Source organism: Myotis daubentonii, chromosome 18 (genome assembly GCF_963259705.1).
Source record: "Myotis daubentonii chromosome 18, mMyoDau2.1, whole genome shotgun sequence".
NCBI lineage: Eukaryota > Metazoa > Chordata > Mammalia > Chiroptera > Vespertilionidae > Myotis > Myotis daubentonii.
Genome location: NC_081857.1, coordinates 14,215,474 through 14,239,960, shown reverse-complemented (window position 1 = coordinate 14,239,960; position 24,487 = coordinate 14,215,474). Strand labels below are relative to the sequence as shown.

At 41.7% G+C, this 24,487-nt stretch overlaps 1 protein-coding gene across 4 annotated transcripts in view; it reads left to right on the top strand.

Moving 5' to 3' along the window:
* KCNH1 (potassium voltage-gated channel subfamily H member 1) overlaps positions 1 to 24,487 on the top strand; it is a 263,834-nt gene that overhangs the window by 25,651 nt on the left and 213,696 nt on the right. For 2 of the 4 annotated variants that reach the window (XM_059675362.1, XM_059675363.1), the window contains exons 4-5: positions 7,937 to 8,065; positions 13,060 to 13,178. In XM_059675362.1, the coding sequence (XP_059531345.1) occupies positions 7,937 to 8,065; positions 13,060 to 13,178 (248 nt within the window). Of the gene's footprint in view, positions 1 to 7,020; positions 7,111 to 7,936; positions 8,066 to 13,059; positions 13,179 to 24,487 lie in introns of all 4 variants that reach the window. The other 2 variants (XM_059675366.1, XM_059675365.1) reach the window with 2 other exon arrangements.

Here is a 24,487-nt window from a genome sequence, read left to right as displayed (position 1 = left end):
GCATATGGAATATTCATATCTTGAAGGATGGATTATCTGACAGGTTTATGTCTATTGACCAGTTGAACCAATAAACCTGGGCATTTTGGTAGCGCTCTATATTTTGTATTGTTACTTAGGTATTTCTCAGTAAGCTAGAACATTTTCTGACATAAATGACAGTCATTAATAAACCCATTCAGTAAATATTTAGGCAGTCACTATTGTGCTAGTCAGTTACTTTTTCCATTTTTCAAGCAAGAAAATCAAGAAGTATCAGCCCTGAATGAAAGCAGTACACCCTCCAGGTCACACTCCCCAGTGTGCGGCCAACTCCACAACTTGTGGCGAGGCCGGTGGCCCCGAGTTCTGGAGCTCTGGGCCCGATTCTCCATCAGAGAAACTTCTGCCAAGCCAGCAAGGAGAAGCTGCTGGCCAAGTACTTATTGATTACCTACTGTAGGCCTGTGGGTATCCAGATATAAGAAACTGACTCTGCCTTTGAAAAGGTTACAATCTAGTTGTGGAGATGAATGTAATAGGAAAACAATCTTATTTTGCCTATTTTCCTAATGGATGGTCTTTTACTTATTCAGTGTGAGGAGCTGCTTAGATTAAGGAATACTGATAAATCATACACATACTGAAAAATATTTCTCCTATTAAAATTATTCTTTATATATAAAAGTATAACATTTTTAAGTCAGTGTTTCCCTTTGTGTTTCTGAGCTTTATCTAACACTTAGGAATTTATTTATTATTATTATTTTTTATGTGGTTTTTATTGATTTTAGAAAGAGGAAGGGAGAGGGAGAAAGAGAGGGAGAGAGAGAGAAACATCAATGAGAGAGAAACATCAATCAACTGCCTCTTGCATGCTCCCCCTACTAGGGATTGCGCCTGCAATTCGGGCATGGGCTCTGACTGGAAATTGAACCTGGTGACCTCTTGGTGTGTGGGACAATGCTCAACCAACTGAGCCATACTGGCCCAACCAACTGAGCCATACTGGCTGGGAAGGAATTTATTTTTATATGTTACATGTCATAGTAATCAAACTTAACTGACTTTCCACATTGTCTATTCGGTTGTCTCAGTATAGTTGTCCTCCCTTATCTGTGACCCCCCAATGGATGTCTGAAACCCTGAATAGTATTGAAACCTACATATATTGTCCTGCCTTTTCACGTAAGGGAAGCACTTTACGGCTTCTCACTGGCATGTCTGAATTGCCAGCATCACTACTCTTGCACTTTGGAGACATTATTAAGTAAAATAAGGGTTCGTGGAACACAAGCACTGGAATACTGCGGCAGTCGATTTGATGACCGAGACAGCTACTGAGTGACTAGTGGGTGGGAGCACATACGGATTGGAGATGCTGGACAAAGGGATGGTTCACATCCTGGGCGGCATGGCAGGCCCTTGAAGATTTCATCCCAGTACTCAGAGCAGTTCGAGATTTCACCACACTATTCAGGACGATGTGCAATTTAAAACGTATGAAGTGTTTATTTCTGGAATTTTCCATTAAATATTTTTGTGCCACAATTGACCGCAGGTAACTGAAACCTCGGAAAACGAACCCACAATAATGGGGGATTTCTGTACTATTTTTAAAGAATACAGTTCTTTCCTTCTAATTTGAAATGCCCTTTTCTTTATATGCTAAATTTCTCACATTCCTGGGTTTGTTTCTCTCCTCTCCTTTCCAAGAAATCCTTTTGTAATTTTTATTTTTTTCAGAGAGGAAGGAAGAGGGAGAGAGAGATAGAAACATCAATGATGAGAGAGAATCATTGATTGGCTGCCTCCTGCAAACCCCCTACTGGGGATTAAGCCCACAACATGGGCATGTGCCTTGACCATAATCAGACCCCCAGACCCTTCAATCCACAGGCCAACAATCTATCCACTGAGCCAAACCAGCTAGGGCATCCTTTTGTAATTTATTAGATATGTAAGTTTGATTAAAAATGCTTTCCCACTGATCTTCCCCACATTTAAAATGGAGATAATGTCTTAGTAGCAATTTCATCTCACAGAGTTGTGAGAAGTAAACCATGTGTCAGGGCTTGGCTTCATTGTGGGAAGCACTCAACAAATGATATCACTATTTTTATTGTTGCTTTTTTTAGGGCCAATGCCAATGACCCTTTCTTTTCAAAGATTTCTTGGCCATTCTACTTTTATTTTTCAATTTGAATTGCATTTCCATTCATCAAGCTCCAAGGAAAACAAAGGGAAAAAGAATAATTGATATTCTGATTAAAATTGTATTAAGTTTATATATTAAATGGGGAGGTCTGACATTTTACAAAATTGAATCTTCTTATCTACAAGCAGTGTAACTCTCTCTATTTAGATTTTGCTTTTTGTTCTTTAATCAAATATTTATTACATCGAGGTGTAAGCATTGATTTTTTTCCCTAGCTTTCCCTTTGTTATGGTTGAATCTGGCCCCTTTCCTTTTAAAATGGTTGGAGGCAGGTTTGGAGTTTCATTAAATTCCTTGAGATACATTCTCTTTTTAAGTCATCCAAACAACCCTGAAAGGTTATATGAGCATTTCAATCGGACAGGTGAAAAATTTAAAAGGAAAGGAGAAAGGAAAGTAGTAGTTTTAAATACCTATGTAGCATACATATACATACATATATACATATACATACATACACACATATACATATGTACATGCATACACACACACACACACACACACATATATTTCTTTTATTTTTAAGTAGGTCTATTATCCCCATTTAAAAACGGGGAAAACTGATTCCTAGGGAAGTTAAAGTGACCTGGCCAAGCCACAAAATAAACAGAGATAGGGCTCAAACCCAGGGCTTGGGATTCCAAATCAGTTGTTCTACTGGCCAGTGGCCAACTATGTCCCCCTGGTGCTGTCTCATCCTCTGTGTGCTAGCTATTTGTCTTAATGAAGTTGACCGCAGGCCACTAGTCTGTTTTCTGGGGCAGGCTGCCATTCCCTGGTCCTGCCTCTGGACCTAGCCGAATGGCCCAGCACATGCAGCCCTTCCCAAGAGCCAATCGCAGTGGTTTGGCCGATTCTGTTGTTGTTGAATGTAGCCTGGCTGCCTGGTTACAGAGAGTACCTGGGAGAAGGCCCAGGCTAGGGAGAAGATGATGGAGGCCAAAAATACTCTCATACACCTGAGCCTTGCTGTTTTTCTTGTATTGTTGTGTTTGTTTTTTTTTATCTGATCCCAGATTTCTTTTTATTCTTATGCTGTCTTCTAAGATGTAAGTGAAAATTCGGAGGACTAATCTGAAACATTTTTAAGTTCTGCAAGTGAGTCTGGGTGTATCATGATGAAATAATGTCCCCAAGGGGAGTCAAGAAAGGTTTAGCATTTGGTTATTTAAAGCAAGATGAGACCGAGGAAAAGATGTGGGTCTTGGTAGCAGTTTTGTGTTGGGAGAACACTTGGATGAACTGAATGTGGAATCCAGTGCCCCTTTGCCTGAACAGTCCCATCTGAAAACACATATCAGATTCAGTGTACTAGGGTTCCTTTTTCCCCACATCCTCACCAGCACTTGTCCTTTGTTTATTTCTTGATGGTAGCCATTCTGACAGGTGTGAGGTGATACCTCATTGTCCTTTTAATTCTCATCTCTCTGATGGTTAGTGACCTTGAGCCTTTTTTATGTGTCTCTTGGCCATCGGTATGTCCTCGAGCCGTCCTCTTTTGTTATCTGACTGCTGGGGTTGAAAAACCCCACCGCCAGGCTAGGTGTCAGGTTCATAAGTACATGACCCAAGGGAGCTAGGTAGGGGGTGAGATTCACAGAGTGACCAGAAGGAGGAGCTTGACCTGAACTGCCCCTCCAGTGGGCATCCTCCGCCAGAAAAGAGCTGCTCTTCACAGCAGCAGCAGCCTTTGCTCTCTGTAGGATTGTCAGATGCTGTTTCTCCTGGATGGGTGTATTGATCTTCCTTTAGTAGAAAGTTAATCATTGCCTCTTTGTCCTTTTCACAGAAACAGGACCTCAAATATTTGCTTTTCTTGGTTTTTCCACTGCAGATAGTTGGGTGAGGAGGCAGAATTTTAATTGTGTGTGTGTGTGTGTGTGATTATTTGTGCATTTACTTTCTTTCTTATATCTTCGTGGAATGGATCTTGCTGCAAAGTCTCGATTCTAGGAGAGATCCCTCTAGGCCAGCTGTCCTGTGCAGATCTAGGTCTGAACGGAGTCAAAGGGCTTGAATATATATATACCTTTGCTCTTAAGAGGAAAAGCTGGTCTGCGACACCTAGGAGGGACTCATGTTGTCCATTGGAAGAATTTCAGAGATGACAATTTGAACCCATTCTACTTGCTTTTCTGGATTGCTTGGGTAGTGACAATTTGGGGGAGAGGCAGGTCTGAGTGACTGTGAAGACACTGGAAGCAGGATTTATTACTTTGAAACTCAGCAAGCATTTCTAGAGCACCTACCCTGCCAAGGTGGTGGAGTTTCACCACTTCAGGATGGCGGCTCCTGGAGTCGAGCAATGCAGTGGCCTACTGTGACCCTCATTAGATGCCATTGGAATATGGGGTGCTGGATGATAAGGCAGAAAGTAGATCAGATCTCCTTGGAGTGGATTATGATCTAGTTAAAGAGACAGTTCTCAATTGTAAAGGTTTGATGGGGTCATTACATAGCACCATCTTTCCCTGCCTGTGAACAGAACTGATTGAGAGAGATGTAGACATTGGGCAAATGGAGGATAAAACATCATCTTTATGGCTAGTAAAGCTGATCCTGGAAAATGTAGATCATATCTGTAGGCAAGGGAGTTTTGTGAAAATAAAGGGAACCTCAACTAAAATAGAGTTGGGAGGGCCTGTAGGGGGAGCTCTCACAGCCTACCACTCATGATCAATTACCCCAAAACAGGAAGAGACCCATACTTTGCATCTCCAACAAGAAGTTTCTACTTGCCTACCCTGGCCTGGCAACAGCTCAGCCCTTTCAATAACTCTGCCAGTGAAAACCACTGCACTTGGAAATCCCAGCTTTCTCCAGTGTTTGTAAAAGTCCCTCCCAACACACCTCCCCCATCTCTTTCCTCTTAAAAAAAAAAGGTTTCTCTCCTTTGTTCTCCAGACTTGCCTATGGTTTTGCCATAGCTTCCATGTCTGGAATTGTAATTCTTTGTTATCCCCGAATAAGCCCATTTATGCAGGTAAAATTACTGACTATTTTTTTTAGGTCAACAGTTTCTTAAAATGAATCCTGGAATTAGACAGACTTACCTACCCATCCCAGGTAGCATGGGAGAACTTCAGTTCTCCTCCTAGCAGCCATCCGCTCTGTCCTTTGATACCCCCCCCCCAACATTTATAAAATGGAGGAGCATAGCAGAATGCAGATTAATCTCTAAGAAAGTAGAGCGGGAGAAGTAGACAAGCTGCCCATGTCCAATTCTTGTCCCCCAAATTAGCAGCCCAGGAAAAAGGCCTGGAGTGTTACATTGAAAGATGTCCTTGTACAGAGAAACATCAGATTAGGGAAAAGAAGGTTCCTCCCTCAACATGTTCAAATGATCAGCTGGAGACGAACTCTAAGGCAATAAAGACCAACTATACGAATTTTTGGTACAAGATATACTAGTATATTCAGTAGAAAAGGGATGATCAAAATAGCATGTGTTTAATAGGGGAGCATTTCTGGAAGCAAGCAGTGGGAACAATTTAGTGAAGAGAAGCACTCAGTTTTAAGCAGTCTGAACTGTTGAAATGGGAGAATTCATGATGAGCTGGAACTGTGATAAAATGAAGAGACCTCCCCCCCACCCCCCCGCAATATGACTGACATAATGGCTCTCATGATCTGGAAGATGTAGGTTGTCATCAATTCCAGTAGTCATGAATGGAATATAAAGATTAGATGGTACAGCCCCAACTGGAATGTTCACAGGCCGATAGAGCACAGTGGAGGACCCATCGTGGCAGCTGTGAAGGGGAGGGTGCTGGGGACTCCAGCAAGACAGGGCTGCTGATGTTAGACATCAATCATAGCTGTCCCCTCATCTGATTTATAACTTCGATAAATTAGAAGTGCTTTCTGGTTTACCACCTTAAACGAAAATCGCTTAAAGTTTTCTTTAGAGCAAAAAGAAAATGGTTTTTTGATTTGTTTGCTTTTTGTCTTACCAGCTAGGATACACCCGAGAGCTGTGGGCACATGGGCTCAGTTGGTGTGATGTTTTCTTTTTAGTTTTCCGTTGCTTTATTGAAAAGGATTTTCAACCCCACAGCTTCTTAGGAGGAGACCGGGAGAAGCAGTACACAGACTTTCCAAAAACAGTGGATAATTCAGAGGCCACATTTTCTTGATTTTGGAAAGCCATTTGTGATCTTTGTATAGTGGATTTTTCTTTCAAAACACATTTTTCTTAGTGACATTATAATCCAGTTGTCTTCTAAGAGCACCCAGAAACTGGCAGCTGAAAATTATGGAAAGGGAAAATGGACAGCGAATTAAAATTAACTATAGATGAACCCATAGATAATTAAGGTTTAAGGTGAACAATTCTCTTTTAATCTATTTGCTGCCTGTTTTTCATGGGTTAGTCATATTTATATAAGTGGTGTAGCTGGATATGTAAACTAGTTATTAAGTTAGACTGGCTAATCCTAATGTTAATCAAAGATGTCTATCTGTGTTGTATGATATGAAAGCTGATGTGATTGTGGGCAGAGAGACCCAGGTGACCTCTTGGGGATCTATTTCCATCTCCAAGATTCATTGAGCTATTTGCTTTCTATCTCCTAAAATAAAGTAAATTAAATACTGAGCTCAGTGCCTGGAAGCTTCCCTAATACTTAACATAGAGAAATATTTATTGTATTTTAACTTGAAAATGGCTATCAAATAGTATGTAAAATTACTAGCCCAGTTATGCAAAATTCAACAAATAGTAGGTTCTTATATGACCGATGCTGTTTTAGGGACTGGGAGACAAGAACTAGATAGGGAGGGATTTGTCATTGCTCTGTGCCTCATTTAATTTTGTATCACAGAATTGATCGGTGAGACTTGCTGATGTCCTCTGGAGATAGAAAACACTTGTTTTCCCTCATTATGTTTTGGAAGCTGGAGACTGACTTTGTGTAGGTATTTGGCTGGTACTTGAGCGGGTATATGAGGAGTCAGTGAGAGGAGCCCTGCTCAGTTTCTCCTTCTGTGGATTAGGACAGCGCTTTGGAAGAGCTCATTTATCCCCTACTTTAGCTCAGGAGCAAGGACTAAAAGTTGAACCACTTTCACTGAGCTTTCTGAGGCACTAATGTAATCACAACCCCAAACCACCTGGAAAACTCCCTTTCTCAGGGAGCCTTTGCTGGAGAATCAGTGAGGTGATTCTTCCCCTTCTCAGTGTGTTGTCACTTGCTATTGTACTGGACCTTTAGAATTTTTATTTTGGGGAGAGAGACTTAGAAATACAGTTTCTGGTCCATGGTTGATGGAGCATATGGGCCACATTGGATGGATTCCCAAACTGGATTTTGACACTGGGGCCCTTTAGGAAATTTGGGTTTGCATGGTTTGCCGGCCGTGTTGGCAGTGCCCATTCTGGCCCCTTCTCTTTACTCCATCACATGGTCAAGTAAGTCTTTGTGTCTCTGGGCCTTAGCTATTACCATACATTTGGAGGGATTTTTCAACCCATTTTCTCATAGTTTTACAAGGGTTAAGAGATCTGCGCTTACAACATTATTTTAACAGAAGAAAAGCCACACTAAGTAGGCACTGTGAAGGTTTTTATTCCAGCAAGAAGAGAAATTAATGGCATAATAACCCCAGTACCTGAAGGAGTGAAGTGTTTTTTTTTAAAAAAAAATTAATATTTGTAGCTATTCATTCTCAATTCTTTGCTTCCATAGCCCCTCAAATGAGAATGCAAATGACTGACCAGTCTTTTGATATTTCTTTCAGGGACACCTGTGTGGTTCTTTGTGAAAATTGCTCCAATTCGAAACGAACAGGATAAAGTGGTTTTATTTCTTTGCACTTTCAGTGACATAACAGCTTTCAAACAGCCAATTGAAGATGATTCATGTAAAGGTTTGTAATTCTGATTTGTATATTTGTGGCTTTTTTTTTTTTGCCTGCATTGTGAGCTGCATTACAGAGAATTTGAGGTTGCCAAGGAAATCTCTACACAAAGATCAAGATTTAAACTTTGATAGTAAAGCATTTTATTGCTCTGGAATGTATTGAGGGAGGAGAAGGGGAGAATAAAAGCTTTGTTTAGGAAAGCATCTGAATCAGTTTTATACCTGTTCAGATCAATCCTTTCCAATGAAGTTTAGAAGAAGGTAGTTGGGCATCTCTGGCCTCATCAGAATCCTCTTGGGTTTTCACATGACAGATGTCAGTCACCTAAATGAGGTAGTCCTTGGCCACATTCATCTTTATGTATACACACATCTTTAAATTTGACTGAGTTCTAGGATTTCAAGATTGTTAAAGTAGATTTTAGCCCATTTCTATAAGTGTGGTTGAGTAAGTCTGCAGCCATTTCATTTATTTGAAACATGGTATTAATGAGCACGAGTAACATTTCCATGGGTGTCATTTAATCAGCTGTGACAACAGATGTTACCATACATCTCAGCCACACCACATGCATGCATCGTTTGAATAATATTGGTGATTAGGAAAGGAGACGGCTCAGATTTCTGGAACAACTGTCCTCCTGAAGAGGCCCACTCATCAGGATATATAAAAGATGGCACGTTGTTCCCAGAGGTTTGGGATTCGAGGGTGTCATGACATTCTTTTCCATCCCTCTTCCAAAGCGTCTACTCATGATAACTGGGAGGCTAGGGGCGCATTCATACTGCAGTGCTCCCTGGCTCTGTGCCTGTGGTTGATTTCCCAGCTCTGCCAGAGAGCTCTGCGCCCATGGTTTCCTGCGACACAGCAGAGAGATGAGAGTGGAACCCAGGGGAGGCAAACTGGGGCCTATTATTCTCAATGTGACCAAATTGTGATTGTTAAATGGGAATTATAGGAGGAACTAAAAAGCATTAATTATGTGGATGCTCTCAGGGGCTGTGTTCCGTGAGGATATTTAAAATCCTAGCACATTTGGATGCTCACATTTACAGAGCTCAGAGCATAGTACTGTGTATACCAGTCCATTTTTATTTATTTTTTCCTGATAGTGTAGCAAATCAATTTCAGCCTGCCTTTTGGTTTAAGACTACAGCAGATGTGAAGTCTCCCACCAGTGTCTCGGCCTCCTGCAGGCTCCCTTTCTCCTGCAGATGTGGGATTCCCTGCTTTCTAGTTTCTGACTGGAAGATTTCTCAGTGCAAGAGCTATTACTTGGTGATAGGCTCCCTCATGATTAAGTGACATCTTGCTGCCACCTAGAAAGGCCATTTGCTTTAACTGAATAAACTCACAAATAATATTTTAAAGGTAATCAGATATTGTGACACTTATTTTTGCAAGTTTTCTCTTAACAACGTAAACTGCGTGATTAGGTCGAGCCAGAATGTTTTCATCACCACTGGAACATTTTCAGGTGACATGTAGGTGCTATTTAGTGGGAAAGGCATACTCAATAGAGAACACGCCTCACATGTCACCTGCTGTCTGCATTTGATTCTCATGAAACCTGAAAGAAGAGATAAGTCACATTTTGTGTGATAAATGAGACTCACTTATATGAGTGATGTGGTGAGACTCACTGAGGTTTATTTTTCAGAAATAAAATGTTCCACTTCATTTAACCTGCTTCAACGATGTATTTCCTTCACACACACACACACACACACACACACACATACACACACACACATACACTTTCGTCCTCAATGTAGGCATGCTGCTAGTGGATCGTGCCTAACGACTCCTCCTGGACATGCTTTATAAGCCTGTCCATTTCAAAAGCCATGGCAGATACGTGAAGACCCTCCCACTTGTCATGTCGCTGTGCCCCTGGCCCACGCTGATTTGGTGGTCTGCTTAGGACAAGGTCAAATTTTATACGATTCTGTTTATGATAGAAGAATGTGATCATTCTCCAGGCCTTGTTCATAAGCCTATAAACTGCAGTTCTGGCCTCAAGGACCAAGTCGAGATGGAAAATGTGCTGCCCTGTGGCTGGGTTGCTCTCTGACTTTACATTTCTCCTTGGGCGTGCTCTCTCATTGTGAGATCCCACAGGTCCAGCAGCGGCGTCTTGGTCCCACATGTCCATCAGCATCCAGGGTCTTAAGAGTGTTGCTGACTTAGGCTTGTTTAAAAGATGCTTTCCCACCCTCAGATCAGTCTTTAAAGCCACTTGGGCTGATTATCTCTAAAATGACTTTATTTTCTCTGATCATGCAGTGCCTAACTTTGGGCTTGGGAATGGGGCAAGTGCATCCTAATAGTGGATTCGAGAAATCAGTTGGTGCCTAATATTTTCCCACAAACAACCCACAAAGGGGTAAACACATGGCAATAGTCTATTTAACACTTGACGCCAAGTAACTGGCCTTTCTCCCAGAGCTCTGAGCACAGGTGACGGGCCTGGGAAAGGCTCTCTGAGCCCCTCTTTCATTTAATATATAAGCTCTCATGATCCTTTTGATGAATTATCCAGGTCCTTGACTTCCTCTTCTTCTCTTTTCTGTCCATCTTTTGGCTTATTACCTTGCTCTCTGACAAAAAGTACCCACAGATGGTATGGAGCAGGCATGAAGGCCAAGCTAGGTTTGCTGCTTGGGAACAGCTCTGGGGCGTGTGCGTGTGTGTGCGTGTGCATGTGCGTGTGCGTGCATGTGTGTAGGCTGAATGAGAAAGTGGAAATTCTTGGCTGAAATAAGAATCTGTGATGCTCCAGGGGTTTCATTTGTTTATCTCTTGCTTTCTGTCCTTATGGGTAATTGGGAATAGACTACAGTGTATTTTTCTCTGTCCCATTCTTCCTGCTGAGCCAGCCTTGGGCAAGTGCACAGGGAAGAGCCAGAGTGTAAGGCTCAGGCCCTTCTCTCTGCATTGCTCACCGAAGAATGAGTCACCCCTCTTGTTTTTTTCTCAGACCCCCACCAAGTAGTCTCACATTAAAGGAGCAAACCCATTTTCAAAGATGCATGTAATGTCTTCTAAATGTATAGCTAAACTTGAGCCAAATGCAGACAACAAACGGAACGGAAAACTCCAGAGGAGATTTTTGAAGGCCAGAAATTTAGAATAGTTGGAGATGAGAGCTCTGGCAAGCGGTGGTAACTGCCGGCCTGTTTTAATGTGTCTTCATGTGGGAGATTTGTGAGGCACTCGGGAAAGAAACAGAGTAATGGATACAAGCCACAGGCCCCTTCTTCCCGTCCCCCCACCCCCCCTCCCAGTATTAACATTTTGTCTTATTCCCTTAGGATGATGGAAAGGTGATGATTTAGTGACCTCTACTTGAAGACATCATTGTAGATTTTTGGTTATTTGTACCTCGATAGGGAAAAGATGGGGGAGGAAGACTTGACATTTAGATAGTGTCCACATTGACCATCCATCCTGGCCCCATGTGTCCATTGTTCCCTTCTGGATGTTGGGTTATGGCACCAGCTCCTCTCAGAGAATCTGTGACTCTACAGATTAGGAAAGCCTTCCCATGGGGGTGAGGACGCCTTACAGGGGTCCTCTGCAGCTTCTACTTAAAGTGACAGACATGAGTTCCCAGGGAGGGGCCTGTGGTTGTCTTTCCTGGTATCCCTGGACCTACTCTCAGAGGAGCTGCAGTTCCATTTCTTCTGGTCTGGGGAAGGATTCAGGGCCATTCTCCTGCTTAGCTGCATTGTCCTCTGGATTCGGAGTCTGTGTTGGGAAGGTGCTCCAGGATAGCACTTGGCCGATGAGGTTTCTGCAGCCAGGCACTGAATACTGCCAAACTTTAAAGGACAAAAAATAAAATCACCTTGTCCTGATTTTAGCTGTCATGGAAAAATAGTTGCATGCTCTGTTTATTTGCTGGGGACCCTCAACCCCAAGGTTGGCCTTGAGAACCCCGACAGGCTTTCAAGGGCTCCGTGAGGCAGTTGCCTTGGTCAACCTTGATGCAAATGGGTTGTTGGATTTTGGAAGGGACAGTTGTCTTTGGGGACCTTAAAAAGATCACCCATATGTCTTAAATTCTCAGTAAAGATCACTCATACATCCTAGATTCTGGGTATCAAGTGTGCTGGATTAGAAAAAGATCAGTATTGTCCTTTTCCTGGATAGACTGACGAGTCCAGATGGCCAAGGAGGCCTCGCGACAACCTCCGCTATAGCCCGTCAATCAGAGCCCATTTGTTTTACCAGGCAAACGCACCCTGACTGTGGGGAGGTAGAGTATTTTAATGTTCACTTCACAGATGAGATAACTAAGCCCAGGTAACTTGTTGGGGATTACAAAGCTGGAGGCAGAGATGGGATTTGTATCCAGATTCTTTCTGGGACTCTGGATCCTGAGTTCAGTCTGAGTCTCTCTGAGTTCCTTGTTTTAAGGGGACCTGTCACCAACTGTCTTTCCCCCAATCCCAGAGCAGACTAAAGTCTGCCCATGCTTTTCCCCCACTTACCCGGATAAATTCATTTTTTATTCTCCTGGCTTTGGAGAATGGAATGGCCGATTGACAGTTTGTTTGAAACCCGGGGTGAGCTGGGTCTCTGCTAGATCAGATGCCGGGGTTGAGCTCAGTCACAAGGTCAGAGAAGCATCGCGATTGCCTCTGGTGTCTGGCCGGAAAGCCTTGGGCCAGATTGGAGAGATCTGAGTTCTAGACTCTTTCTAGGTGTCTAGGCACCCCGTGCCTCAGTTTCCCTTTTGTAAACAGGTGCTAAAACCTGCCCTACCTATGTCACAAAGTCATAATGAGGAAACAGTGAGAGTGCGGGGCAAAGCGGCACAGATTTGAGCATCTCTGTGTGCTTTTCTGACAGGCAAGGCTTCATTGTGACCACGGGGAGGGAGCTCAGGAAGCCATGGGGGGTGTCTGCTTCTGACAGTGTAACTTGTGGTGTGACTGTCTGTGTACCTTCAGGACGTGGCTGAACTTGTCTCTTTTCTCTTCCGCATGCTCCAGGCTGGGGGAAGTTTGCTCGGCTGACCAGAGCGCTGACAAGTAGCAGGGGTGTCCTGCAGCAGCTGGCTCCCAGCGTGCAGAAAGGCGAGAACGTGCACAAGCACTCCCGCCTGGCCGAGGTAAGGGCGAGGGTCAGATCATCTTATACTTCACCTCTGTGGGGCCCAGGGGCTGAGTAAATGGTGCACAGTGAGTGTGCTGGCTTGGAAGGGGCCTTCAGGATCCCCAGACTCTCGACCTGGCTGGGCTGTATACCATGATGTATGACTTTGGGTAAGTGACTAAACTCCCATCTGTAAAAGGGACTACAGACAGCTCTATTCCAAGTTGCTTGGGCTTACATGTGTCAATTCACTTTTTTGAAGGAGTAGGGAAGGAGCTAGAAGTGCTTTATATACGAAAGGGGGTTGTACCTGTAGACCATAAATATATATATTTTTATTTGAACAATATATACGATCAAAGGAAAAGAAGACACAGGAAGCAAAAAGAAAATAAAACCACGTATGATCTGACTAACCAGGGTGGTATTCTCCCTTTTGCTGGGACAAGCCTTGGGTGATATTCACACCTTTTGGTATCTTGTAACTTAAATACTTAAAATATATAAACTTAACTATAATTAATACACCTTATGTTAGATGATGAGGGGATAAGAGAGGGAAGAAAATAAAAGTATTTGCTTAACATATATACACATGTATATGTTTTATATAAACATTCATAACAAAATCAAAAATATTCATAACTCAACCTGCTCTGTAGTTTTCACCACTTAACTTAATACCCTCTAATGTACTATACAGTTTACTTATTTATTGTGTTTATTGTTCACTAATGTGTCCTAAGCACTTAAAACAGTGCCTGGCACATAGTGCATGTTCATCAGTAGTAAGTGTTTTTTAACTGATCAAATGGATGAGAAAAAAAAAAAGGAAAGAATGTTAGTGTTTTTGTCTACCTGTCTTGCATAAGAAATTGCTCATTGCTTGGCAATGTGAGGCAAACATCTGAGTCACATCCCAGGGGCTAGTAAATTTTAGTTAACTTGGCTACAGGCGTGCCAATTTTATGGATCTTTCCGAAGAACCAGCTTTTGATTTTGTTGATTTTTCTCTAATGGTTTTCTGTTTTGAATTTTATTGATTTCTGCTCTAATTTTTTATTATTTCTTTTCTTCTGCCTACTTTGGATTTAATTGGCTGTTTTTTCCCTAGTTTCCTAAGGTGGGAACTTAGATGATCGATTTTTGATCTTTCTTCTTTTCTAATATATGCATTCAGTGCTATAGATTTCCTCCTAACCGCTGCTTTCACTGCAGGCCACACATTTTGATAAGTTGTGTTTTCATTTTCATTGGCTTCAAAATATTTTTAAATGTGTCTTGAGATTTCTTTGATCCCATGTGTTCTTTAGAAGTGTGTTGTCCAAATATTTTGGGATTTTACAGCTATCTTTCTGTTATTGACTTCTAGTTTAATTTCATTGTGGTCTGAGAGCAGACATTGTGTAATTTTTACTCTTTTAAGTTTGTGAAGGTGTGTTTGATGGCCCAGAATGTGGTCTAGCTTGGTGAATGTTGCAGGTGAGCTGAGAAGCAAGTGTATTCTGCTGCTGTTGTCAGGTATATCCAGGTGATTGATGGTGCTATATAGATCCTTACTGATTGTCTGCCTGCTGGTTCTGTCCATTTCTGATAGAGAGGTGTTCAGGTCTCCAACTCTAATAGTGGGTTCATCTATTTCTCTGTCTGGTGCTATCAGTTTTTGCCACACGATTTTGATGCTCTGTTGTATGGTGCATTACCATTAAGGATTGTTATATCTTCTTAAAAATCGACCTCTTTTTCATTATGTAATGCCCTTCACTATCCCTGATAACTGTTCTTGCTTTGAAGTCTGGTCTGTCAGAAATTAATATGGCTACTTTAGCTTTCTTTTTTTGTTGTTAATCTATACCCAAGGATTTTTTTTTATAGAGAGAAGTGGAAGAGATGGAGAGGGAGAAAGAGAGCGAGAGAGAGAGAGAGAGAAACATTAATGTGAGAGAGACACATTGATTGGTTGCCTCCTGCATGCACCTGCACTGTGGCTGGGGATCAGGTATGTGCCTTTGAGCAGCAATTGAACCTGCCACCCTTTGGTGCATGGGCTGATGCTCTAACCACTCAGCATACCGGCCAGTCCTCTAACTTTCTTTTGATTAGTGTTAACATGGTATATATTTCTTCATCCTTTTATTTTAATCTATATGTGTATTTATATTTCAAGTGGATTTCTTATAAACAACATATAATTGTCTCATTTTTTGATCCACATTTATAATCTCTGGTGTGATTGGCACATTTAGACTATTGATGTTTAAAGTGATTATTGATATAGTTGGATTAATATTTACCATATTAGTTCATTTCTATTTGTGCCCTTGTTCTTTGTTCCTGTTTTGTCTTCCACTCTTTTTCTGCCTTTTGTAGTTTTAATTAAGCATTTTGTATGATTCTGTTTTCACTCCTTTCTTAGCACATCAATTATTCTTCTTTTCTTTTCTTTCTTTTTTTTTAGTGGTTGTCCTAGAGTTTGCAGTGTACATTTACAAATAATCCAGGTCTACTTTCAAGTAACACTGTGCTGCTTATGACAAAATATTCCGAATTCCTCTCTCCTGTCCCTTGTATGTGGGTTTGTGTTTTGTGTGTGTGTGTGTGTTTTGGTCATTTATCCAGCTAGGTGTCCTCTGAGCTTCCTGTAGTTTTGTATCTGACATGAATTTAGAGAAATTCTCAATCATTGTTGCTTCAGATGTTTTTTGTTTCTCGCTCCTCCCTTGGTATTCTCATTACCTGTATGTCCCACAATGCTTGCACATTCTGTTCTATTTTGGGGAGTCCTTTTTCTCTTTGCGTTTCAGTTTTGGAGCTTTCTATTTGACATAGCCTCAAACTCAGAGATATTTTTCCTTAGCTGTGTTCAGTCTCCTAATGAGCTCCTTCAAGTCATTCTTCATTTCGGTTACAGTGTTTTTGGTTTTTTCTTGGAATTTCCATTTCTCTGCTTACATTATCTACCTGGTTTCATGTGTTACTTTTTCCATGAGAGCCCTTAGCCTATTAGTCATCATTGTTTAAAATTCCTGGTCAGATAATTCCAACATCCCTGAATGTCTGGGTCTGGTTCTGTTGCTAGCTCTGGCTCTTCACATTTTGTTTTTGTGTTTTTTTTGCCTGTGAGTATGCCGTGCAACTCTGTTGACAGCTGGACAGGACGTACTGGGTAAAAGAAATGGGCAAAGAGGCCCTCAGTGATGTGGTGGTGAGGTGTGGGGGAGAAGAAACATCTATAGTCCTGTGAATAGCTCCTGCAGTGATCCGCGCCCCTGGGCTGTGCACTTCACGTATCTATGAAAGAACAGGGAAGGAGGCAGTCTAGGGTCAGGGAAGCATCAGGCCACAGCGCAGATCTGAGAGAGGCCGTGCCATCCCCACAGTGCCCGCTGCAGCAGAGATGCCAGCTCGGGGAGTCCTGTACAGGGACTCAGCCACCTCCTCGCCCAGCTATTGGCAGGTGCTTCCCTGGAAAGCTCAGGTTTCTGTCCTTAGGAAGCTAACAGGAGTCCTTCCGCTAACTGCACACCTGCAGCGGGGCAGAGAACCCTTTCCGGCAGCGGAATCTGAGAGGGCACAGCTCCGAGTGCCACCACCTCGTCACTGTCACTCCTTCTGCCTCGGGAGGGAGGAAGTTGTGGCCGGTGTATGATCCACTCTGTGTGTGGCCTTCAGGTAGGAGTGACCCCGCTGGGATATGGTCTGGCTGGGACGACTCTAGTGACAGCCGCTCTCTCCATGGAGCAGCTGTGGCCAAGACGTGGAGGGAAGCCACCTTTTCTGTCACATCCTCTCACTTCTTCCCTGAGAAGGAGCCAGGTCAAGATATAACCTGATGTATGCACTTGTGGCTAGCGGGCAGGCACATCCATTCCACCATGCCAGGGACGTAAGTGCTGCCTGGCTCACAGCTCCTGATACTCACCAACTCATTACAAGATCTGGTAGCCGCCCCGTGTGCTTCTGTTTCTCATGTAGATGACAGGAGTGATGGACTGAGACAGCGGTACAGGTTACAACTCATTTGGCAATTTATGTAGCTGTGTCATTTGGGGCAAGGCATTTCATATCTAAGAGCTTCCGTTTCTTCCTCTTCCTTCTCTTCAAAGGGAGGTAGTGTAGGTTCAAATGCGAACATGTACCCATTAGATTAATGAGGCATAAGGAAGATTCTGAGTGCCAACATGTTGGCATATAGTAAATGCGCAATAATATTAGATTTTGACTCTTGGTTCTTTATATCCCTTTAGAAAAACTTTCTTAAGTTTCAGAAATAAAACAGATTCTTTATCAGATTTTAAAGCATAGAGGTATATAAAGTAGAAAGTGAAAGCTTAGAAGCAATTATTTTTTTAACAGAGCATGATTTTATTACAAATATTTATAGATAGGATTTATATTGCTTTTTTAAATAAAAATTTGGGTCATACTATACATATTATTTTCTAATTTGCTTTCTTCTCCACTTACTGGTATATTTGGGATATTTCCCTAAGAACACATATCCCCTTTATACTTTTAAATATATAGGTTTTTATTTATTTCAGAGAGAGGAAAGGAGAGGGAGTGAGTGATAGAAACATCGATGATGAGAGAGAACCATGGGTTGGTTGCCTCCTGCATGCCCCCCACTGGGGATCAAGCCCACAATTTGGGCATGTGCCCTTACCAGGAATTGAACAGGAACCTCTTGTTCAATTGTTGAGCATGGGTCAATGCTCAACCATTGAGCCACACCAGCCCCTTTATTCTTTTTAATGGTTGCTTTGTATTCTGTTGCATGACTATATCCAAACCTGTTTAGCTCTCCCCCTGTGGATGCATATTCAGGTTGTTACTCATCTTTGGTACTTACAAAGAATGCATCAGTGAGTCTCCTTGTATGTATAATTTTGGTTTTAATTTAGAAATGTTTCAAGCTTTCAGAATAGTAGAGAGTAATTTGACCAACATTCATTTACTAGTCAATGTTAGTTTCTCACTTCAGATTATTTTTTAAAAATTTAAATATTACAGGTAAAAATCAGGTCCCTTTAGAAGTTATTCCCAGAAATAATCACCATACTGAAGTATGTCTGCTTGCTAATGAATTGTTAATATTTTTATTGTTTACATGCTTATCTGTAAGACATAGACTGTGTGATTGCGTTTTTAATGTATTTACACAAATTATATCACACCGGTACTTTACAACTTTCATTTTACAGCCAACATTTATTTTTGAAAGCTTTTTATTGTGCAATAATTATAGACTCACAGAAAGTTGCAAAACTAGTACAGAGTGTCCTGTACCCTTCACCTAGCTTCCCTCGATGGTAACATCTTATATAACTATAGTACCATATCAAACCCAGGAAACTGACATGTGTAGAATATTGCTAATTAAACTAAAGAGCATATTCAGAGTTCATCAGTTTTTATATGCACTCACTTGTGTTGATGTGTGTGTAGTTCTATGCAATTTTATTTCATGTATAGCTTTGGAGAACCACAACTACCACCAAAATCCAGACCTGTTCCTACACCACCAAGGAACTCTGTTATATAACCCCTTTACAGTCACATCCACATCCTTTCCCTACCCCCTGGAAACCATTCATTTGTTTTTGATCTCTGTAATTCTGCTATTTTGAGAATGTTATATAAGTAGAATGACATAGAATGAATCTTTTGTGATTAGCTTTCACCAGTGTAGTGTCCTTAAGATCAACCCAGGTGCATGTAGCAATGGTTTGTTCTTTTTCTATTGTGTGGCTGTACCGCAGTTTGTTTAACCATTCACCCATTAAGTGACAGATGGGTGTTTCCAGGCTTTAGCTGTCTGAATAAAACTGCTATGAACGTACAGATGTTTGTGTGAACATAAGTTTTCATTCTCTGAAATGAATGCCTGTAAGTATGACATATGTGTGTGTTTGTGTATGCATTTAAGTGTAGATTTAGTTTTATAAGAAGCTGCCAAACTCTTTGCTAATTCTAGTTGGTTGTATCATTTTACATTCCCACCATAATGTAGGAGAGATCCAGTTTCCTGTATCTTTGCTAGCATTTGTATTGTCATCCTTTTTATTTTAACCATGCTAAGCGGTAGTATCTCATTGTGGTCTTAGTTTGCATTTTATTCATGGCTAGAGATGCTGAGCATCTTTTCATGAACCTGTTTTCTAACCATATATCCTCCTTGGTGAAATGCCTGTTCATGTATTTTGCCCATTTTCTAGTTGAGTTCTTTGTGTTTTTTTTTTTTTTTTTACTGCAGAAGAGTGTACTTTTTACAGTCTTACCAGCAGTGTATGAGAGGACTGTCCATTTCCCACATGCCTATTACCACTGGTAGTGTTAGAATTGTGTAATTTTCCCAATCTGGTGGATAACAGTGTTTCATTTTGATTTACATTACCTTGATTACTAGTGAGATTTGACTTTTTGAATGTTTATTAGCCTCAGAACCCTTCTTCTGGGTATTTCCTTTTTATATTCTTTGTCTCTATTGTTCTGTTAGATTTTTTTCTAGTAGATTATTCCTTTTATTGTTTATTAATATTCTTCATCTGTATAAAAATTTTTTCTCTAAGTGATATTTTTCTTTATATTATTCTTACCTTCTTTGATTTGGTATTTAACTGGTATATTTTTTCTAACCCTTTTTTTTACAACTTTCTGTGTTTCTTTTAATCCACATAATCCGCTTCTTGTTTTTAGTTTAGAACGTCAACAACATCTAACTCTTACAGAGCACTTAAACTGTATGCCACTCTAATACTATGAAAGCATAAGATTAAACATGTATAAATTATATTAACAGGTTCATCTAATAGCCCTATAAGGTGGGAATTACTATTGTACAGATTTTGAAATCGAAGCACACCTAAGTGGTGGAATCAGCATTCAGACTCAGTCTGACTTCAGACACCATGCCCCTAACTGCTATGTGAGAGTACCTACCTTTTTTGTAATTTAGTCAGCTTATTTTTATTGTTCTTACTGATATATTTGGACTTATTTCTAGTATCTAATGTTGTGTTTTCTCTTTCCAACCCCCTTTCTGGTTTTCCTTCCTCACATCTTCCTTCCTATTTTCCAGCCTTCCTTTACTGATTTGTGTTCAATTTCATTTCTCTATATTGGTTTGAAAGGTATACATTCTATTTTTGTTCTCCTGTTGATTACATTGATGTGCTTTTTAACATGCATACTTACCTTAAAGTTTATCACTTTATCTAACTTCTTCTAGAACAGAACAGGGACCTTGCAATACTTTAAATCTGAATTACTTTCATCTGTGCATTTTTTCATTATTTCTAACTTTCAAATTATTCATTATTATTTTTTATAGTTAATGCCTAATTTTATTTATCAATATATGTTTACCATTTTCTTTGCTCATCATTGATCTTCAAAGCCCACACCTTATTTCTGGGTAGTTTTCTTTTTTACTAAAGTATTTCCAAGGGTAGTTTCTTCAAAGAGGGCTTGAGAATAATAAATTCTTTTAGTCGTCACATGTCTAATTATGTTTTTATTCCTTCCTCCTTCTTAAATCATAAAGGAGTATTTAATTTTTGGCTGAATAGTTATTTCTCTTTTTTAACCTCTTCACTGAGTCATTTTGTTTTGTTTTCAATCTCTATCTTTGTCTGTTCTAGAAATTCTATTTGGTTCTCTTGCAAGTTTTCCTGTTCTTTAAAAATAATGTCTTGCCCTGGCCAGTGTGCTCAGTGGTTAGAGTGTTGGCCCATGTATCGAAGGGGAGGCAACCAATCAATGTGTCTCTCTCACATCAATGTTTTTCTCTTTCTCCCTTCCCTTCTTCCCCTCCCTTACACTCTCTCCAAAAAATCAATGGAAAAAATATCTTTGGGTGAGGATTAAAAATAATAATAATAAAAAATAATGTTTTATTCATGTCTGCTAATATCTCTCCCTTTTTATTGCTTAAAATATTGACATGCAATATAGACATACTTTAAATCCTCTTTCTTGGTGTTCACTGTCTTCTTGTGAGTTTGTCTGTAACTGGGGTTTTTGGTGGGAGCGCTTTGGTTCTCCTATGGCTGAAGCATGTGGATGCCGTGGTTGAGTTTGCCCAGGTCACATACTATCAGGTTTCCCCTGGTTCAGAACAATTTTCCTGTAATGGTTTCAGTCCAGTCATGTGAACAGTGTGAATTTGAGCTTACCACTCATGTATGGCACAGACTTGGGGTTCTAATTTCTTCCAGGCAACCTCTCTTCTGCCCGAAGTTCCACCAGATGGCCAGCTTCCTTTTCATGTCTCTGAGATATGGGGTGGAACTTTTCCATTCAGTGCTTCTTTATCAGGGCAGCCCTTTGTCACCCCAGCAAGAGCATGGGGTTCCCCTCCCACCCCCTACAGCATATACCTTCTTCTGATAACCCCTTCTTCCAAAACACTGCTGAGCTCTTTGGTCTCAGCTCCTACTGAACTATTGGACTATTCTGTTCCTATTCTGTTCCTGGAACCTGAGGGTTTGAACTTTAATTTTTCTTAAACTTCCTTTTTAAACATTTGCTTCAAACTTTAAACAGCATCTCAGTGTGTTTGGTGTAAATGGACAGCTGACCATATTTGCTTAGGACACTTGGGTGACGCTTAGCTGTCTAAATGCTTGTGCTAGTGTGAAAGTGAGAGATTACTGGAAGTGGGATTAAAACAGGAGACAGAATTAAAACCGGGTAGAAACTGCCAGAGTTCGCACAGGGAGGCTGTACGAGCGTACACTGCCTGTCTAATCCTAGGTGCCGCTTCCTTCTCTCCATTGACAATATTCAGGGCTGTCGATGGTTTTACTCAGTCTTACGTTTGAACGTTTTCATTAACGTGTAAAGAACACCTGTTTTTTTATTAACTGCACAAGGACTTGATGGGGTAACTGCAGAGGAGGCCTCCCTGCCTCTCTGACCTGCACGAGGTGCTGCCACAGCCGCCTGCAGTGGGACGTGCGTGAGGAGCCCGAGGTGTGCTGAGCCTGCCACCTCCGCAGGCGCTGGACACATGCGGGGCCTGAAGTTTGCTTGGTGAACACGTGCACAGCCGGGCCTGCTCCCTGAATTCCCAGGAGATGAGCAGGTGCACTGTCCTTAGCTGAGGGAGAGCGGAAGCTGGGTCCCGATGTCCAGGCTGTGTCAGGATCCCTGGCTTCCTGGTCCCACAGGCCGGGAGGTATGTGAACCAAGTTGTTATCCTTTGCCCTAGAAGTAGGCTCTCCATGCCTTGAAATTAATGCTTCCTGCTCTACAGTGTTTGCTTTTTGGGTGTTGACTTCACTTGAGTCTACAGGCTCAGGAAAAGGTGACAGTTCTACCCTCCTGGCATTCTCTTGCTTTGGAAAGTAACTTGACAACAGGAGCTTCTGCCCCATGTACCTGGGTTTTGAGTTGATGTTGCCTCTTATAAAGAGACTTTTGGAATACTCAGGACTGTGTCAATAAAGAATAGGCTGTGCTAGTAGTAGTAGGTCAGTAGGTCGTTACTGGAGGGTTCTGGATGACCACTTGATGGTACGGTGAAGGTGGGCGTGGGGAGAGGGCTGGACGAATGGCCTTCCTGTGGCCTTCCAGCCTGGAAGCCCAGCCTGTGTCTGGTCGCTTCACCTGCACTTGGGGCCATGGTGTTCCTTCTGACCATCTCTCTCTCATCCGAGGGCTGGGGTCTTGTGGGGGGGGTCTTGGTTTGTGGGGTCTTGGCTTTATCTCTAGGAGGGCCATTGTGTGTAGTGTCTCTTGTATTTTAATAAACGTTGTTTACCCTAGCCAGGCAGGAGAGAACTCAAATGTTCAATGATTCCAGGGATCAACTCTGCACTTGACTTTGATAAACACATTATAAATGATCAGCTAAAATGAGGTTTGAGGATTTTCTGCAGCTTTTTGTGTGTGTTTGTTTCCTTAGAGACATGATGATGTAGTGGGAAGAGAAGGAGATTTGGAGTCAGACTGACCCGAATCCTCCTCCAAATCAGCACTACATTCCAGCTGTGTGACTTTGTAAAAGTTACTTAGCCTCACTCATCTTTCTTCATCCTCGTGAAATAGCGTTACTACCTACCCTGAAGGACTGCTGTGAGGATGTGTGGGGCTTTAAAAGACAAGCCTCATCTCATTACTCCCTGCTGAAAAATCCTTTAATGTCATCTTGTTGTTTCTTTGGATCCATTTAAACTTTGCTTCGTGACTTACCAGATCCAGCTCTCCTCCCCAGCCTCCCCCACAGCTTTCTGCTCACTCTCAGTGTCAGCCAGGTGGCACTCGGCTCGTCCAACCCTCTCTGGCCCCCGAGCCTTGGAACATGCCCTTCCCCTGCCTGCAAGCTTTCACTCCTTCTCTTGGCTGGGCAGGTTCCTACCCATTCTTCAAGTCTCAACGTAGACATCACAGCTCCCCTGCAAGGCCTTCCAGCAACTCTGGCCCCACCTAGGCCAGTGGGGCCTCCCTGTCAGAAGCCCTCTTTTCATGTACAAATCCCTCGTCGAGCAGCACTCATGTCTCTGGAGATGCTTTTGTTTAGTATTTTCCTCCTCCAATAGATGAAGGAGGTCCATGAAGGCAGGAGCAGTGTCCCTCTTGCTTCTTCTACAAGCCATACCATTGAACACACCGCCCGCACTTAGTAAGTGCTTGAGAAATGTTTATCACATGACTGAAGGAAGAAGGAAGCAAGCACCTAGTTCAGTGCCTCACACCTAGTAGGTCCTCAATCAGTATTGGTTTCCTTTCACGTTAACCCCTTCCTTCCCCCATGAAAGTTGTTTGCCTTGGTCATGGATAATGGACAGCTCTTTGTAGCTGATTTGATGATGATGGCAATGTTTCCATGACAACCTCATCACTAATTCTCAATACTTGAATTTCAAAAATATAGCTGAAGATTTCAAAATAAAAAGGGAAAAGCATACAACTGACGTATCTCCCAGCAAAATAGGAAGAAACCAAGATTGTCGCCCAATTGCGTTTTCATGTGGGCTTTTATTTGTAAAGATCTCGTGTGTTGGTACTCGACTGTGACATAAAGTATAGGGGCTAATACTTTGTTTCCCGCTGCCTTTATCTCTGCCATTAAAGAACAAGTGCATCATGGAAAAAGTGCTAAAAATAGAGCCTGCCTGGTTTATGGAGAAGGGCGTGCATGACAGGAATTAAGCAATTGTTTAGCTCGGGACGTCTGCAACCCCAAATCAGGCTTTCCTTTGTGACTAGAACGTCATTCTCAGCCTCTTTAACGTCCAGCTCCCTCCTTTTCTTGAATTTGCTTTTCCTGGTGGGGACTGAGTTTGTCTTCACTTTTTTGTCATAAAAACCCACATTGTT